The sequence below is a fragment of the Quercus lobata genome, chromosome 6, assembly GCF_001633185.2.
Source record: "Quercus lobata isolate SW786 chromosome 6, ValleyOak3.0 Primary Assembly, whole genome shotgun sequence".
Lineage (NCBI taxonomy): Eukaryota > Viridiplantae > Streptophyta > Magnoliopsida > Fagales > Fagaceae > Quercus > Quercus lobata.
Genome location: NC_044909.1, coordinates 50308978 through 50325807, shown reverse-complemented (window position 1 = coordinate 50325807; position 16830 = coordinate 50308978). Strand labels below are relative to the sequence as shown.

Here is a 16830-nt window from a genome sequence, read left to right as displayed (position 1 = left end):
ATTGTCACGAGGCTTAGGTATCCTCTCTCTCTCATTGCCCCTTATCTCTTTCTCCACTTTCACTCTCTCTCATTTAGGGATGGTAATGGTGTGGGGGTTAGATCATAGGTGCTTCACCTTTGCCCCACATTGTTGTTGTCCTACCTTGTCTCTACCTTGCATGTTGGGACAAACTACTTTCCCCCATTTTCGCTCTGCCTTGACCCCACATTAGATTGCCTTAAAGACAAATATATTGACGTTTTTGGTAATTTTTTAAAATATATCTTTGTTTCTGTTGATGTTAGTGTACACTGTTTCGCTAATTCAAAAATCCAAAAAATACTCAATATTTTCCCCAATTACCCAAATCAAAACAGTTGGTGTTATATAATTTTCTCAAATTTTTATTGTACCCAAAAAAAAAAACTTTGTTGCTTTGTTGTTTTGATTATTTTCAAATGAGATATCATTTGTACACAAGGACATTTGATAATGTGTGCAGCAAACACTAGAAAACGAATTCTACCCCATTTTTTCATGATCGCAAACAAACATAAAAAAATGAGTTTTGTTCTCTTACAATATAATTTTCAAAAAACAAGTTATTTTTCATAAAACATCATCTATCCAAACAAATTATACTTAACTAAACCGTTTCAACTTTCATGGCCAAAATTTAAGACATATGAAAAATAAACTTTAGTTGTGGATGCCACTTGCCTTAATTACTTACAAGTTTTTCCTATCATCAACTATGAAATTATGAGCCATTAAATTGATTAAAAAAAAAAAAAAAAAAAACTTTGAATCAGTAAATTCCAATTTCAGAAGCCTGGCCCAAACAAATATATTTGGGCTTTCTTTCATACTCCTCAGCTGGGCTACCCGCTTGGCCCATAACTCTTACACGGTTACACATCTTTCTGCACTCTCTTCTCAGTCTTCCCCGTCGTTACAGTCTCAAAAGTCTCCACCAAAAGCAAATATCAAAAACTATGGCTTCGGACCCTGACCCGGAGCCCCATTCGGACCCCCAAACCCCGACGATAACCGATCCACTTACCAACGAGTTCGCCACCCTCAACGACCTAACCCACGACCTCGACTCGCTCAACGAGCTCGCTTCCCGCGGCTCGTGGCGCACGATCCTCGACAAGGTCGCACGTGCGCGAGCCCTCTCTTTCCTCCGCAAGCCGCACGAGCACCTCACGTACCTCGCCTTCCACGTCATCGCCCTCTCCAAACTACGCCGTTTCGCCGACGCCTCCGCCGAGCTCGACACCCTCGACGACCTCGACGCCGCTCACTACCTCTACCAAACCTACCCGAATATCTACCCGACCCGATCCGGATCCATGGTCCCCTTCTCGCTCCGGTGGCTCCACGCTCTCCTCCCTATCAAGCTCGGCAAGCGCCAACTCGGCCTCGACCGGTTCTACGCGCTCCTCGATTTCGTTCGCTCGAAACTCGAACTCAAGGATGGCATTTCCGGAAATATCTGGAAAAAGCGGGAGGGTTTTGTAATCAACTCCATCATCGGCCACCACTTGACGAACAAGGAATTCTCAGTGTGTTTGAATTTGATTCACTTTTTGCTCAGCTCCGATCCTTCGAACCCTGTCTTGATCTCGAAGCTCGGTTACATCCAAATGCAAATCGGCGATTTGGAAAGCGCGAAGAGCTCGTTCAATCGCGTGGAGTCGATGGTGGAGACGGAGAGCGCGGTGGAGTTGAAGAACCTTGTGAATAGGAACAAGGCGATGGTGTATATGGTCGGAAAGGACTACGTGTCGGCGGTGAGGGAATACGAAGAGTGCATCGAGAGGGACCCTATGGACGTGGTGGCGATCAACAACAAAGCCATTTGCTTGATGTACCTGCGGGACTTGCCGGATTCGATCAAGGTTTTGGAGAGTGCGCTCGAGAGAGTTCCCACTGTGGCGCTCAACGAAACGCTTGTGGTGAATCTGTGTAGCATGTATGAATTGGCTTATGTGAATCACTCCGATATCAAGCGCACGCTCAGTAATTGGATTGCTCGTGTTGCTCCTGATGACTTCGATTCTTCGTGTACTCGGATTTGAGGTAGTTTATAAGCATTGTTGTTATTCATTTTATTTAAATATGTACATGTGGAATTGTAGGAGTAGAATTATTGTTAATGTGATTTCTATTTTCATATGGTACATTGTATCTTTTACTTTGTGGTGTTGTTTTGTCGTATCGCAATTTAGCATTAAGAGTAATGAATTTATTGCAATTTGCTAGTTATGGATTGTAAAATTTATTCTTGTGAGTACTTTTTTGGCCTAAAACTTGGAAGTTGTGTCTTGGGAAATAGAAATGGAAGCTCTGTTGCTTATATACGAAAACAGGAGACCTGAAACTAGTAAAACTACCTAAAACTAAAACTAACTTAGATTGCTGTTGCTGTAGTGATTACAGATTTTCAATTACACTAACTAACTCCACTAACGATTCTACCCTATCATAAGTTGACGAGTGCGAATTTTTATGAATGAGGATGCTAAAGGAGTTGCAGCTACTGCATGTATATCAAATCACAACATGCCGTATGTAGAGGACTCAGGGCTTGCTATACGACCTGTTGGTGTTATGGTTTAACTGGGATTTTAGCACCCTCAAGATGGGAGGTTCAAATTCTGTAACCCCATCTTGCTGATAAGATTCTTAGAAATTTGGAAGGCCTTGGTTAGCACATCGGTTACTTGGTGGGTAATTGAAACATGCAAAGTTCGAATCACTCCTTGTATCTTATCACGATCAAGGTGACTGTCAATGTCAGTTTCTATATGTTTCGTGCACTCATGAAACACAGGCTTGGCTGCAATGTGTACAACAGTTTGTTTGTCGTAGATTATTAGTGTAGATAGTGAATGGTGGATATGCAAGTCTTGAAGTAAGGATATTAGGATATACCAAAACTGGGGACTTGAAACTAATAAAACTGCCTAAAACTAACTTAGATGGCTGAAACTGTAGTGATTACAGATTTTTAATTACACTTACTAACTCCACTAATGATTCTACCCTATCGTAAGTCGACGTGTGTGAGAGATTAAGCAGTCACGCAAGTGCGTGACCTTTTAATGTACTTAGGCTGCTATGGCTCCCAGCTTTATGAGCGAGGATGCTAAATGATTCCCAGCTGCTGAATTCACACCAAATCACGTCATGCTGTATGCAAGTGTAGTTAGTGGATGGTGAATATGTAAGTATTGAAGTAAGGATATAGAATATACCAAAACAGGGGACTTGAAACTAATAAATTACCTAAAAATAACTAAAACTAATTTAGATGACCGTTGCACAGTGAAAATGGATTTTAATTCCACTTACAAACTCCACTAATGATTCTACCCAATCGTAAGTCGACGTGTGTGAGAGATTAAGCAGTCATGCGAGCAACAAATGTCCTTTTAATGTGCATAGGCTGCTACTACTCCCAGTTTTATGAGTGAGGACGCTAAATGGTTCGCAGCTGCTGAATTCACACCAAATCACATTATGCTGTATGTGGAGGACTTGCTATTCTCCCTGTTGTTTCACACCTGTTACAGCTTAACTCGGATTTTGACACTAATTATTTTTCGAAAGGTTAGCTTCCTTGGGAGGGAATGAGCCACGATAAAATTAGCAGAATCTACAAGGTTGTTGCCTTATATTTGTGAAAGCTTGATTTGTGCCAGAATGTCTCTCTCTGCTAGCTTTAGGGCACTAGTGTAAACAATGCTAGGTTGGGGCATGTTTTCTATGAATTACATGATTTTAGTCCTTGTTTTCTCCCTTATTGCAGTTAATGTCACATACATTTCAGACTATAATTTTGTCATGACCATGGGTGTTGATGTTAAATGGATATATTTATCCTATTTGCATCGGGAAAAGACCCTTTAAGGTGACTTTGTAGTGCTTGGTAACTCAAAGGATGAAGTTTTCTGATGCATGAGGTTTAGGTTCTTTTTCACATATGTAGGGGGAGAGATATATCCAAGTAACTCGCAATGGCTATAGTATTTTAGATGCCTTTTCCCAAAATGAAAATCCAAAGAAAAAATCTTCAATTTTTCTCTGTTGTTGTATTTGGCATCAAATGCAGCTGACAAGATGTTTTAGTAAACAAGGGCAGTGACCTTGCAGTTATGTAGTTAATGTATCTGTCATAGCAATGTTTACAGGTCGAATCTATTGTAATTTTAGAAAGGTTGTTTGCTTTGCATTAGGCATCTGCTTCTGTGGGTCTGTTGCCATGCCAAAGTGTCAAATTTCATAACAATGACCTAGGATTTTAATTATTATTACTGTTATTATATTATATTAGAATTGCATGTTAGAAGTCAGAATTTGTGTCTATCTGTATTTTTCTGTGTATATTTCATGATCAATATGATCCAGGAAAGATGCTGCATGTGATGAATTTGATGGAACATTTTGATAAAGAACCTGTTAATAACAATGAAAAGCCATATATCTCACAGTGACATAGACTCTTGTTTTATTTTATTTTTATTATTATATTACTATTATTAAAGAATTTAATGTCAGAACTGGCATCATGTTCATGAATCATGACATGTCTATAGGTGTTCAGGTATTCTTCAGTCCTGCACAAACACCTCAACTTATTTTATTTTATTATTTTTTTTTTATGAATAAGGATAGATATAGACAAAAACTAGAGAATGATCCCAACCCATCTCCGTCTTCAGGGGAAAAGACCCATGGAGGAAGAGGAGAGATGGAAATGGGCCCATCACAATCTATTAACGCTCTTAAATGGAGTGGAATCACTAACATTTCATATATAATAATAAAGCTTATGTGAATTGTTCTTGTAATATTCAGAATGCACTATTATGACATACAACAATACAAGGTTAGCCTCCATTTAGAATGATTCAAACTCATACGGCATCCCTATTATTTTGATTTGGCATCCATTACTGATGCCAAGATGCTTTAGGCAACTTTTGCCAATGACTCTACTGGTTGTGATGGGACTTGAATAGATGTTTAGGATCAGTCTATGAACGTCCTAATCTTTTTGCATCATTATGTTGAATTCATTTCTGTTATACTATTTTGCTTTAGGCTCCGTTTGGATACAGCTGAAAACTGAAACTGAAAACTGAAAAACACTGTAACGAAATAATTTTTAAATGTGTGAATAGTATCGTGGGACCCATTTTTAATGAAAAAGTTGTTGAAAAGTGAAATTTGTGGGTCCGTGAACAGTACACGATGTGCTGTGATTGGTCCAAAAAAATTTGAAAAGTCAAAGTTTGCGGCTACTGTTTATTGAACAGTGCATGAACAGTAGCCGCAACACCCAAAACGCGTGAAAAAAAAAAAAAAAAAAAAAAAAAAAAAAAAACTGAAAAATGCAAACGCAGGATTGGGCAGAAAACGCCCAATCCAAACGCACTCTTAGTTAGTTTTTTAAAAGTTAAATTCAATATGTTTGCTTAATGATTGGTATAATAAATACAAGAAAGTAGTTGCATATGATATGAGGGTTGAGATACTATTTGATTTCTCAAGACAAATGAATAACTAAACTCGATAAAACATATGAGGAAAATGCTGAAAGGCTTACAAATTTGCACAAGCTCTCAAACATATGAGATACTATTTCATTTTTTTGGGTTTCTATATCTTACACTAGGCAACCCAGTGGCCCAGTTGACCAAATTGCACAAGCTCTTAAACTAGAAGTTACTGCCCTCTGCTGATGACAAATAATGTCTTCACAAAATTGTTGTATCATCTTGGTAAACCAGGTCTATCAGGCTAGCACAGATGACCAGGGCTCAATTTTGTGATTAAAATGATGGGTTATATTATTTTACAGTACCCATGTGGACATGGGCTCAATTTTATTGATTCAAACCCACCCCTTTCGCACCCGCTTTGAACGCCCTAAGCCCAGAGACAATGGACAAGTCCAACTACCCTGCCAAGGTTTTCCCTTTTCTTTTTTCTTTTTATTTTTTCCATGGCAACAAGAAGGTTGGTAACCGTATTGATACATAAGCAACTGTGAGCTAAGTTCACACTTCACACCAACTAACCTCATGCACCTTAAATTTTTTTTTTTTTTTTTTTTTTTAAAATTAGATCAAATGCACATTTTTTCTTTTTAATTTAGGGTCCGTTTGGATACAGCTGAAAACTGAAAACTGAAACTGAAAAAAAAACACTGTAGCGAAATAATTTTTAAATGTGTGAAAGTATCATGGGACCCATTTTTAATGAAAAAGTTGCTGAAAAGTGAAATTTGTGGGTCCGTGAACAGTACACGATGTGCTGTGATTGGTCCAAAAAAATTTGAAAAGTCAAAGTTTGCGGCTACTGTTCATTGAACAGTGCATGAACAGTAGCCGCAAACCCAAAACGCGTGAAAAAAAAAAAAAAAAATGAAAAACGCAGACGCTGGATTGGGCGAAAACGCCCAATCCAAACGCACTCTTAGAAAGAAAAAAAAATTCTTAAAAAATATCAAAAAAATATTCTTTTTATGAAAGTGTTAGCTTCAAAGCAGTATTGATTTCAGTGGATGAGTGCATGAGAAAAGAGAGATTTCGAACTTGAATGGATCTCAGAAGTAGAACTCAGAAGAAACTGAATACGACACCGTTTTAGCAAAAACAATGTATTTCTAACAGAAATATCAAGAATTAAATTTTTGTTCTCCCAATTATCAAACTAAAAAAAAAAAAAAGAAGGGAAAATGTCACCAACTTCAGTTGAATTCCACTTTCCTTAACAATCAAATACAAATAATAAAAAATGTCACCAAGCATCTTAAATTAGGTATACACATCACATGACATGCCTTACTCAAAACAAATATTTTTAGAACAAATAAACCAAACAATGAGTACTAGTACTAGTCCGCTGTGCTTCCTTCGTCACAGTCAGACACTCTTTGTAAAACCAAAGTCCAACTTGTTCCCGATTTTCAAAACAAATGTATGAAATATAAATTAAAAAAATCATTCACTACTGTCCGATTCTCCACTCTCTTATTAACACCGGTGGCATGGACGGCTGAGATGGGTAGCATTGCCAAGCCCACCTTCCACCTTTTGAAAAAGCCTTCAAGTTCACCAACCCCACCAACCACCTCCTATAACGTTATATATAGTCACTAGTAAAAAAACTCCCTCTACTTTTCAAAAAAAAAAAAAGGCCAACATATTTTTGTATCTTTTCGGTTTTTAGCTTTAGCACTTAGAATCGAATCATGGCTAATTCACTCCACACTTGTTCATCCACCACTACTGCTCGTCTAAACCTCAGAGCTCCATCACTTGCATTATCCGATTCTCCGGGTTCGGATTCCGGTCTCAGATCCATATCATTTCCTCTCAAGTACGTTATTACTTCTTAACTTTTTTTCAACCAAATTCAACTCATTTTTCCTTTCTTCTCTGATCTTCTTCTTTTTTGCCTTTTCGTTTTGAGTAGTAGATCTTTGAAATTCTCGACAAGACAAGTAATAAAACCACCGCATAGAACAACAACAAAGTTGGTAGTAAAAGCAACGGAAGTAGATATCTCTCTAAGCCCAAAAGTAAATTCCATTCAGCCTTCCAAAACGATGGCCATAACTGACCAGGCCACAGCTCTCGTTCAAGCTGGTGTCCCCGTTATTCGCTTAGCTGCTGGTGAACCTAATTTCGATACTCCTGCTCCTATAGCTGAGGTATACTCTTATTATTATTATTATTATTTTGAATTTTATACATGAATTATATGAATGAGTGTTGTGTAGGCCGGGAAAAATGCGATTCGTGAAGGATACACAAGGTACACACCGAATGCCGGGACTGTAGAAATCCGGCAAGCCATTTGTCACAAGCTGAAGGGTTAGTGTTACTAATTTTGTATTCTATGTATTGTCGTAGGTGAGAGAGATTGCTAAGGGGCTGTTTGGTAGGGATATTTAAACAACAATTTTCGTTATTTAAATAACACAACATGTATTTTCACAATACTTTACTAGAACAACATTACTAAACGGGTCCTAAATTACCGATTCTCCCAAAAGCTGGGACTTTAAATGAGAGGTAGAGTCGAACTTAAGACATCTTTCTTTGATACCATGTTAAAATTACCGATCCTCTCAAAGGTTTAGGCTGTTGTGATATGTTAAATTTAATCATTTAACCATGTACTTCTAACAGAGATCATGTGAATTAATTGTGAGGGTTGGTTGGTTTAATAATTGAATTGAATTTTGTGTTTTTTGCAGAGGAAAATGGGATCTCATACATGCCTGATCAGATTTTGGTTAGCAATGGAGCCAAGCAGAGTGCCGTGCAAGCCGTCATGGCAGTTTGTTCGCCCGGAGATGAGGTGGATCTTAACTTACTTTTTATGCTTTTCATTGTTAGTTTTCTGTAAATATTTTTAGCTGTTTTGATTGTTATTGGTTTTACTATATAATATAATTCTATTGAAGGTTCTTTGTTATATTCACCTTTAGAGAGGAATAGAGGGCGGATTATGATTGTTTAGTATGTAGAATTGTGTGTTACAGAGGCAGGATTATGATTGTTTTGCTTGCTATTCAAGTATATGGGTCTACAATGAGTTTGAGCCTTTTGGGGCCATAATATCTCTAAAGCTTATTAGCTAATACTTGAATTAGATCAAATTACTAGTTTAAAAGATACTTCATCCTTTGTAGTTGATGATGGATACGCGTACACTATGTTCATCTAATCAAAGAAAAATGATAAATGCAAATTCTTTTCCCTCTACTAAGCAACCATTTCAACTTCCAGCTCGGCCTTTTTCTCATTTAAAAACAAAAAAAGAAGAAGAAGAAAGGATGAGGGGTAAGTGAACTTCATTTACTTTATAACAAACTGAACTCACTAGACTGCTTTTTGCCAGAGATTTTAAGTATTTTGTCGTGGGAACCAAAATTTTGGTCTTATGCATGTGCGGAAAAACGGGGGTGAGATTCATTGGTTTTTTTCATTCATAAGTTTAAAATGGACTTGGTGGTTATGAACCTACAACCTCACGCTTCAGTCATCTTGTGAGGATGAACTGCTGTTTTAGCTAAAGCTCTTTGGAGGGCCATTGATCATATAAAGAATCTGTTCTGAAGGAAAATGCCATAGGTATAGGTGAAGTTGGTATACTGATTATGCCAATAAAGGTAATGATACTGGTTAGTTGCAATGAGGATGAGGAGGTATAAGGAATGAGTTGGTCATAGAGGAGGAGTGAAAAAGGAATAAAAGCAAAAGGAATGTTAAATGAGAGGAGAGTAATGTTAGAAGGGTAACTGCTGAGCAAGAACACAATGACTAAAAAATTTGAGTTTAGAAGATGACGATCTAGTTTCACCAAGCGTATCAAAAGCTAAGAAATTTATTGGAATTGTAGCTAGAAAATGAAAAAGAAAAAAAAAAAAAAGGACCATGTTTCTCTTGTATTGTAGATCTATCAAATTCTTAATTCTCTTAAATGAACATATCTCTATCCTCATGTATGCTATGTTAAATATTTTAAAGTAGGAAATAGCTTGTTTAGGCTGTTCTGTAACATATTTCATGGATTGCTTGCTGAACAATGTCCTTTTTTTCATCATGCCTAGCTGTTTAGGGTTTTTTGTTACAGTTTCTGTGGGTGATTACTTGGTTTTTTTATCCTCTTCCACATCCTTTGGAAGCTATGTGGTTGTTGGAGTTTTCTTGTGTCTATACATGTTGAAAATCCACAGTTCTAATGTAAAGGGCTGGTGATTATTGGAACAGTAAATACCTTTTACATCTGAAGATTGTATGCATTTACCAAATGGCATTAATTTTGCAGGTTATAATTCCAGGTCCATTTTATGTAAGTTACCCAGAAATGGCAAGGATGGCTGATGCAAAACCTGTGATTCTTCCAACAAAAATCTCCGAAAATTTTCTTTTGGATCCAAAGGCCCTTGAATCCAAACTCACAGAAAAGTCAAGACTGCTTATTCTTTGTTCTCCATCCAACCCAACAGGATCTGTTTACCCCAAGAGATTGCTGGAAGAGATTGCTCAAATCGTAGCAAAGCATCCCCGGCTTCTGGTACAATACTTGACCTGAACCTAATGACCTGCACGTGAATATGTTCAGTATTGCTAATATGTCAATCTTTAATTTTCTATTGCTTTCTCTGTTCAGGTGCTGTCTGATGAAATTTATGAACACATAATTTATGCTCCAGCAACTCATACGAGCTTTGCTTCTTTGCCAGGCATGTGGGAGAGGACTTTGACAGTCAATGGATTTTCGAAGGCAAGTCAATACCACTGAATTTTTATACTGATCTCTGCTCATTAATTTCATATTTCATGTATTCTTTCTCTTCTATCAAATAGCTCCTCCATATTTGTAATTTTTTTTAACTTCATATTAAAGGGCTAGCCAGATCATTATCTATATACGTAAAGTAATAGGCCTCACTCTGAGAATTAACTTTTAGCTTGTGGGACTGTATAGACCTTTGCGATGACTGGTTGGAGACTTGGTTATCTTGCTGGTCCAAAACACTTTGTGTCGGCATGTGGAAAGATCCAGAGTCAGGTATTTTTTAATATTATGTATCTGCCTACTGAAGCTCTATGTAAGATGCATTCTTTTGATCTCTATTCTACTTCCTCCTAATGAATTACTTTAGACAAATCACTTTACTTGTAGTGATTGTGGCAACAAGATATGAGAAATGGTTTGATTCTATACCTGAATTTGGACTTTCAGAAATTCTTTTATCCCGTTCTCTACCGATGTCTCTTAACTTTCCACTGAATATTCTAGGCCAGATAGGATCCCAATGTTCTCATGTTGACTAGGTGGATTATGTTGATAGTTTGATCAATGTTACTATCATAAATTATGGCAATATTTTTAACAGTTACTGTAGATTATTAAGGACTGCTTGGTGCAGTCTTATTGATCTCATGCTGGCCAGAAAAACACTTTCAATGTATGTCACATCATAGTTTTTGTGACTAGTTTCATGATATGAACAGGTAAATTATTGAAAGAGATCTGATTTGAGTCTACTCTAGTTTGTTAATTCAAAGTCTGTTCCCAGTCCATTACTTGTGGATGTGTAATATTGACGGGATTTTAAGTTAGGAATTGTGAAGATTTTCTGGCAATATAAGCATCCCAATGCTGGGTAGGAGGTTGAAAATGTGCTAACAAGTGTTAGATATAAAATTCTTAAAAATATTTCCTGATTAATTTGGCATGCAGTGTGATAAATTGTAGTTGTCTTAAATGCAGATATATTTTAGTATTTAAATACAACAAATTCCGAGAGGAGCTTGTAATGTGGCATTTATAAGAGAAGTGATAAGGACCTCAAAATTTGTATTATATATGTAAATTGAAGTTACTTCTAGCATTTAAAAAATATTTCCAGATTAATTTGGCATGCAGTGTGATAAATTGTAGTTGTCTTAAATGCAGATATATTTTAGTATTTAAATACAACAAATTCCGAGAGGAGCTTGTAATGTGGCATTTATAAGAGAAGTGACAAGGACCTCAAAATTTGTATTATGAATGTAAATTGAAGTTACTTCTAGCATTTAAAAATCTGATGATATCTTTGACCCAGAGTTGTTAAATATAATGTTGAGAGAGAACATGGGAATCTTCCTCATTTTACTTGGTGGAATCCACTAACGAACACTTGCCCTTGAACCATTGGCTTTGATACCACTTGTGAGGAGACTAAACACCTTGGGAAGACTCCTTGAGTAGTTAATATAACATATAAAGACACAATTAATCCAAGAGGCCTAAGCCCAATGGGTATGAGCTCAATTATGTTATATTAACATTCATAAAAAAAAAAATTATGTTATATTAACCACTTATTCTTCTCATCATAATTCAATGTGGGATTTCACTACTTAACCAACCACACTACTCACATGTGAATATTCCAACATATAACCTATCTCTCCTCTTTTTTTCCCATATGCCACTGCAAGTGGGGTAAATTTGAGAATGCTATGCTTACAATTTGAATGCCAAGGCTGAATTGGAAGTAATTTTGGAGGGGTATAATCTGATATGCCTGTGCTGGGGAGAAACACATTACAAGAACCGTGTAACAGAATGAGGAACGTATAGGAAGATCATATAAACTTGTTCAAAAGAAGAAAAGATACTCTTAAGAGGTATTTAGTTGGATTTGAAACTGCTAAAAAGATGCAAGCAGAAATGAGGGCCCAGGGTTGCCAACTTCATATAGTTCAAATAATGATTGTTAATTAGTTGGTTAATTTTTATGAAAATTTCAAAAGCAAATAGGAAAAATAACTGGATTTGATCTGTTAGGTAATTCAACATTTCAGCATGCCCTTTCCCTTGGTTGGGAATTTCAATCTGTGTTTCTTGTAAAATAAATTTTAAGCTCCAGCTCTGAGTCTAGTTTCCTTTCTTTCAGTTCACTTCAGGTGCTAGTAGTGTATCACAGAAAGCAGGAGTTGCCGCACTAGGACTGGGTTATGCTGGTGGGGAAGCTGTTTCTATTATGGTAAAAGCATTCAGGGAGCGTCGGGATTTCTTGGTTAAAAGCTTTGGAGAATTGGAAGGTGTCAAGATATCAGAACCCAAGGTACAAACTTTGATTATCAATTTGGTCGTCTTTTTGGACAACTAATGCACTTTTCTGTCAGATAATCGGTCTTGCCCCTTTTTGAATGCTCTTTTTTCCCCATCTGATTATCACATTTTTCACTTGTAGGGAGCTTTCTATCTCTTCATTGATTTCAGCTCTTACTATGGAACTGAGGCTGAAGGATTTGGTAAAATTGATAATTCAGAGTCCCTCTGCCGATATTTGCTGGACGAGGGTCAGGTATGCTTAATTGAATGCCATTTCAGAAATTTTCTTTTCTCAGAAATTTAATTTTAGTGCCTCTCTTAGAAGTAATTGAGAAGGGATGGATGATTTTGTCATGCCAATAAATAAAAAATCTCTGGCTGATTTCATTAATGCCAATTTGGTATGAAACTACATTTTCACTGTATCTGAAGTCTATGGGGAGCGAAAAGTATGTGGAGCAGTTCATTCTTCCTAATTGGTTAATGACTCTTACTGACAGGTTGCACTAGTCCCAGGAGATGCATTTGGGGATGACAGCTGCATCCGTATTTCTTATGCAGCATCCCTCACAACCATTAAGGCGGCCGTGGAGAGAATTAAGAAAGCACTTCTCCCTCTCAGGCGGGCCGTCCCTGTTTGATGTAGATAATTTACTCTACTACTAGTTGTTCCTTTCTTAGCTTCCAAAATGTTTATTGCAATAATTAGTTTGGGAAAAAAGGATGACACGTCGGTCATCTTGATTCAATTGCCTTTTTTTTTTTTTTGGCTCCAGCTGGAGTTTGTATTTGATGGTAAAAGTGCAAAAGTGGATAAACTTGGACATTGGCTTTGTATGACGTTTTCAGTGATGTATCAAAAATGTTTATAATGATGTAATTGAAAAGTAATTGAATAATTCAGGTTGTGTGTGACACTGCCATGCCATCATTGGCAATTGGCGTTTTCTTGTTTCGTTTACTTCCGTAATGACTAAGAGAAAGCCAACACCTGTAATGTCGGGTTATAGCATATACAACATTAATTTTTTTAATGCTAAAACCAACAAACTAAACTTTCAAACTGGGTAAAGCTGGACACATTTCAAGTGTAGCTGTCTTTTCCATGAAGGATTATTGGGTTCGACTGTCTATTCAAGTTTGTTGTATAAACTGTTGCTATCTATCAAGGATTTCACTTTTGTTTAGGATTATGATTAGATTAAATCTTTGTTTAAACGATAGCCAATATGCAGAATTTATTAGAAGATAAAACACTTACGTGTTGACAATTTCTTTCCGTCTGATTGTGACAAAAACATTCACGTCACTGCAAGAAAAAAAGCCCATGGTTTTGATTATTTACGATACTATCACTTGCTTGTGTAAAAAGTTATATATGTTACTAGGATCAGAAATTACGTGGGGAAAATATGTTTTACAGTTCCGTGGTAGTAATCCCAAATATTCCTTGGCTGTGCCTTCTTTTGGTGGTAAACATATTCAGGTTAAGATGGTAGGGAATATTCTTGCCTATAGAAGACTTTCCTTAAACTGTCACAACATCTTCATTAATAACTTAATGGATTTAGAAAGATGAACTTTTCCCAAAGGTTTCGTCCAAGAGTTTCTTCTTTCAAAGTTCAAACTCAAAAGCAATAGAAGAGCAAGAGAACGAGGAAAGGTAGTCCGTGTTCTTTATAACAATATTCCTATATACCTGGAATACAATTAAATATAACATCCTCAAGAAGCTAAGGACACCTTCATCCAAAGCTAAAACTTACATTTGACTTGAACTACAAGAAAATCAATCTCAGCAAGAATTCTCTTCTTATACCTGCGCTTTTCTCTTTTCTTCTTCTTACTTCATCCATTTAAGACATCATGGTAATGTCATTGAACCTGCACAAAAGCCTGAAACGGAAAAGACAGGTAGTACCAATAAGAGACTTTGAAATGGAGGCTCATAATTCTGGGAAAGAAGGCATGGCAGAGATTGTGTTCTTTGACTTGGAAACAAATGTGCCCAATAGAGCTGGGCAACGTTTCTGGATATTGGAGTTTGGTGCAATTGTGGTTTGTCCCCAGAAACTTATTGAACTAGAGAGCTATAGCACGCTGATAAGGCCCAAAGATTTGTCTGTGGCCTCATTGAAGCCAAGTCGATGTGATGGGATAACAAGGGCAGCTGTTGCAAATGCACCAAGCTTTGAACAAGTTGCTGACAAGATATTCACCATTTTGAATGGTAGGGTGTGGGCAGGCCACAACATTCAAAGATTCGATTGCATTCGTATTAAAGAGGCCTTTGCTGAGATCGGTAGGCCTGCACCAGAACCTGTTGGAATGATTGATTCTTTAGGGGTCTTAACTGAAAAGTTTGGCAGAAGAGCAGGCAATATGAAGGTATGTACATAGCATATTTTTTTGATGAAGTATATATGTACGAATATAGCATATGACTGTACATTGATAAGGTATATATCTAACACATCTTCTCTCTCATAGTATGTATCTCTCATATCCGCATGCTGTGAGAGGGAAGATGCATATATTTGAGTATGAGATAATGATTGAAGTAGATAAGGCCTTGCAACAGGTTTTTGGGGCTTTTAATGAATTTAATGCAACTATATAATGTAAAATTAATGGTGTTCTTAGGTCTTTATACAACTATGTGCTTTCTTTATTGAATCTAGATTGCATGGGGGTTTTTAATACTTATTGTTCCTGTAATTTCGAATACAATCAGAACAATCTTGATCCCTCATCTCTTTTTGTTAGATGGCATCGTTAGCTACATACTTTGGGCTTGGGCAGCAAAAGCACAGGTATGAAAATAATTTGTCTTGTTTGTATACTTAAAATAATGCAGAGTCCATTTTTTTCCTTGATAGGAATAATGCTTAGTCCTTGATTTAAGTGAACTCATAATAATGGTTTTAATATTAACTATGTTAAACAGGAGCCTTGATGATGTTCGAATGAACTTGGAGGTCCTCAAGCATTGTGCAACAGTGCTATTCTTGGTATGCACTAGATTTCCAAACTGGTCTCTCAAAATCTTTCAATTCATGCAACAATATACACCAAGATCACATATAAATATATTGAAGTTGTTATTAATTTTACCATTAAATGCTTACAAATTGACTTGTTAATAATTGTGATTGATATCACATATACAACATAATAAATAAGATTTTTGAATTACTTTTCTATTTTGTGTTTATATATAAGTTAATACATTAATGAGTTAGTTATTAGTCGTAGGAATAATGAAATTTATAGTAATTGTACCACATTAATGATCATATTTATACAACATTATTTTGTGGTTAAAACTTAAAAATTTGATAGTTTGAGGTGTTATGGTATTAGGAATCAAGTCTCCCAAACTTATCGAATCCAAAGTGGCAAGGCTCTCCCACAATTATGACAAGAAGTAGAACAAATGGAAAATTTCCAAGCAAAGAAGAAGCTAGCCGGAAATCTCCCCCAATTACTTCTATTGCATATCAGAGAAAATCTCCCCCAATTACTTCTATTGGGTATCAGAGAACAGTTCCCAATACAAGGGGAAGTTTGGGAAAGGTTTGAACTACACTTTTCTCTTGTTATATTGTGTATGCATGCATGGTTAATCATATATATAAAATGAGTTACTCACAATGACAAAAATGAATGTCACAATATTTGAAAACCAGGTGACAGAGAGTGTACGTAATCTATTGTGTAAAGCTCAAGGAAAACAACCTCTTAATAGCCTACTCAAGCATTCTCACACGTTGCTACGTTGAACCAGATGATGATCAAGGCATGCATGTCTATCCGACTTTGTTTCTTATTTGAAACAACGGAGTTCACGTAACTTCCAATGGTGGAAGAAAAAGCTAGCTCATGCTCAATGGTGTTCATTTTTTCAATTGAAATGGAGACTCTACAAGTTTCATGCAATAGAAGATGACGAAGTACATTAGAGAGAACTCGTCCCTGTTGGAATGCACATGTGAGGACGCTGAAATCATCAAAAAGATGCACTACAAGAACACCAATCAATTTGTTTATACTCAAATTAATTGATTAATTAGTTCATTCTTTTATTTTTTTTAAAGGCAGTTCTTATCTGGAAGCTACTTGTATATATGTATTTTTTTTAATCATTTGAAATTCATTGTATATATGTTACTACCTATTCATTGTAATTAGACCTTAATCCAAAAT

At 36.5% G+C, this 16830-nt stretch overlaps 3 protein-coding genes across 6 annotated transcripts; all 3 read left to right on the top strand.

Moving 5' to 3' along the window:
* The first annotated feature begins 905 nt into the window (after nt 1–905).
* LOC115950881 (trafficking protein particle complex subunit 12) lies at nt 906–2281 on the top strand. The gene has a single exon (XM_031068157.1). The coding sequence runs from the start codon at nt 978–980 to the stop codon at nt 2064–2066; it is 1089 nt and encodes a 362-aa protein (XP_030924017.1). The 5' UTR covers nt 906–977; the 3' UTR covers nt 2067–2281.
* A 4508-nt stretch (nt 2282–6789) lies between these two features.
* On the top strand, nt 6790–13523 carry LOC115993922 (bifunctional aspartate aminotransferase and glutamate/aspartate-prephenate aminotransferase-like). Its single transcript, XM_031117913.1, has 10 exons — nt 6790–7377; nt 7474–7711; nt 7781–7874; nt 8261–8364; nt 9838–10086; nt 10183–10296; nt 10501–10584; nt 12464–12634; nt 12764–12877; nt 13125–13523. The coding sequence occupies exons 1-10, from the start codon at nt 7250–7252 to the stop codon at nt 13263–13265; spliced, it is 1437 nt and encodes a 478-aa protein (XP_030973773.1). The 5' UTR covers nt 6790–7249; the 3' UTR covers nt 13266–13523.
* Nucleotides 13524–14367: 844 nt separating this feature from the next.
* On the top strand, nt 14368–16624 carry LOC115995372 (protein NEN4). 4 transcript variants are annotated; one of them, XM_031119923.1, is made up of 6 exons: nt 14368–15012; nt 15391–15437; nt 15572–15635; nt 15988–16097; nt 16134–16200; nt 16412–16624. In XM_031119923.1, the coding sequence occupies exons 1-6, from the start codon at nt 14491–14493 to the stop codon at nt 16475–16477; spliced, it is 876 nt and encodes a 291-aa protein (XP_030975783.1). In that variant the 5' UTR covers nt 14368–14490; the 3' UTR covers nt 16478–16624. The 4 variants fall into 4 exon arrangements, with proteins under 4 accessions (XP_030975783.1, XP_030975782.1, XP_030975781.1 ...); XM_031119922.1 differs by having other exon boundaries at nt 16314–16624; XM_031119921.1 differs by having other exon boundaries at nt 15988–16200.
* Nucleotides 16625–16830: the final 206 nt, after the last annotated feature.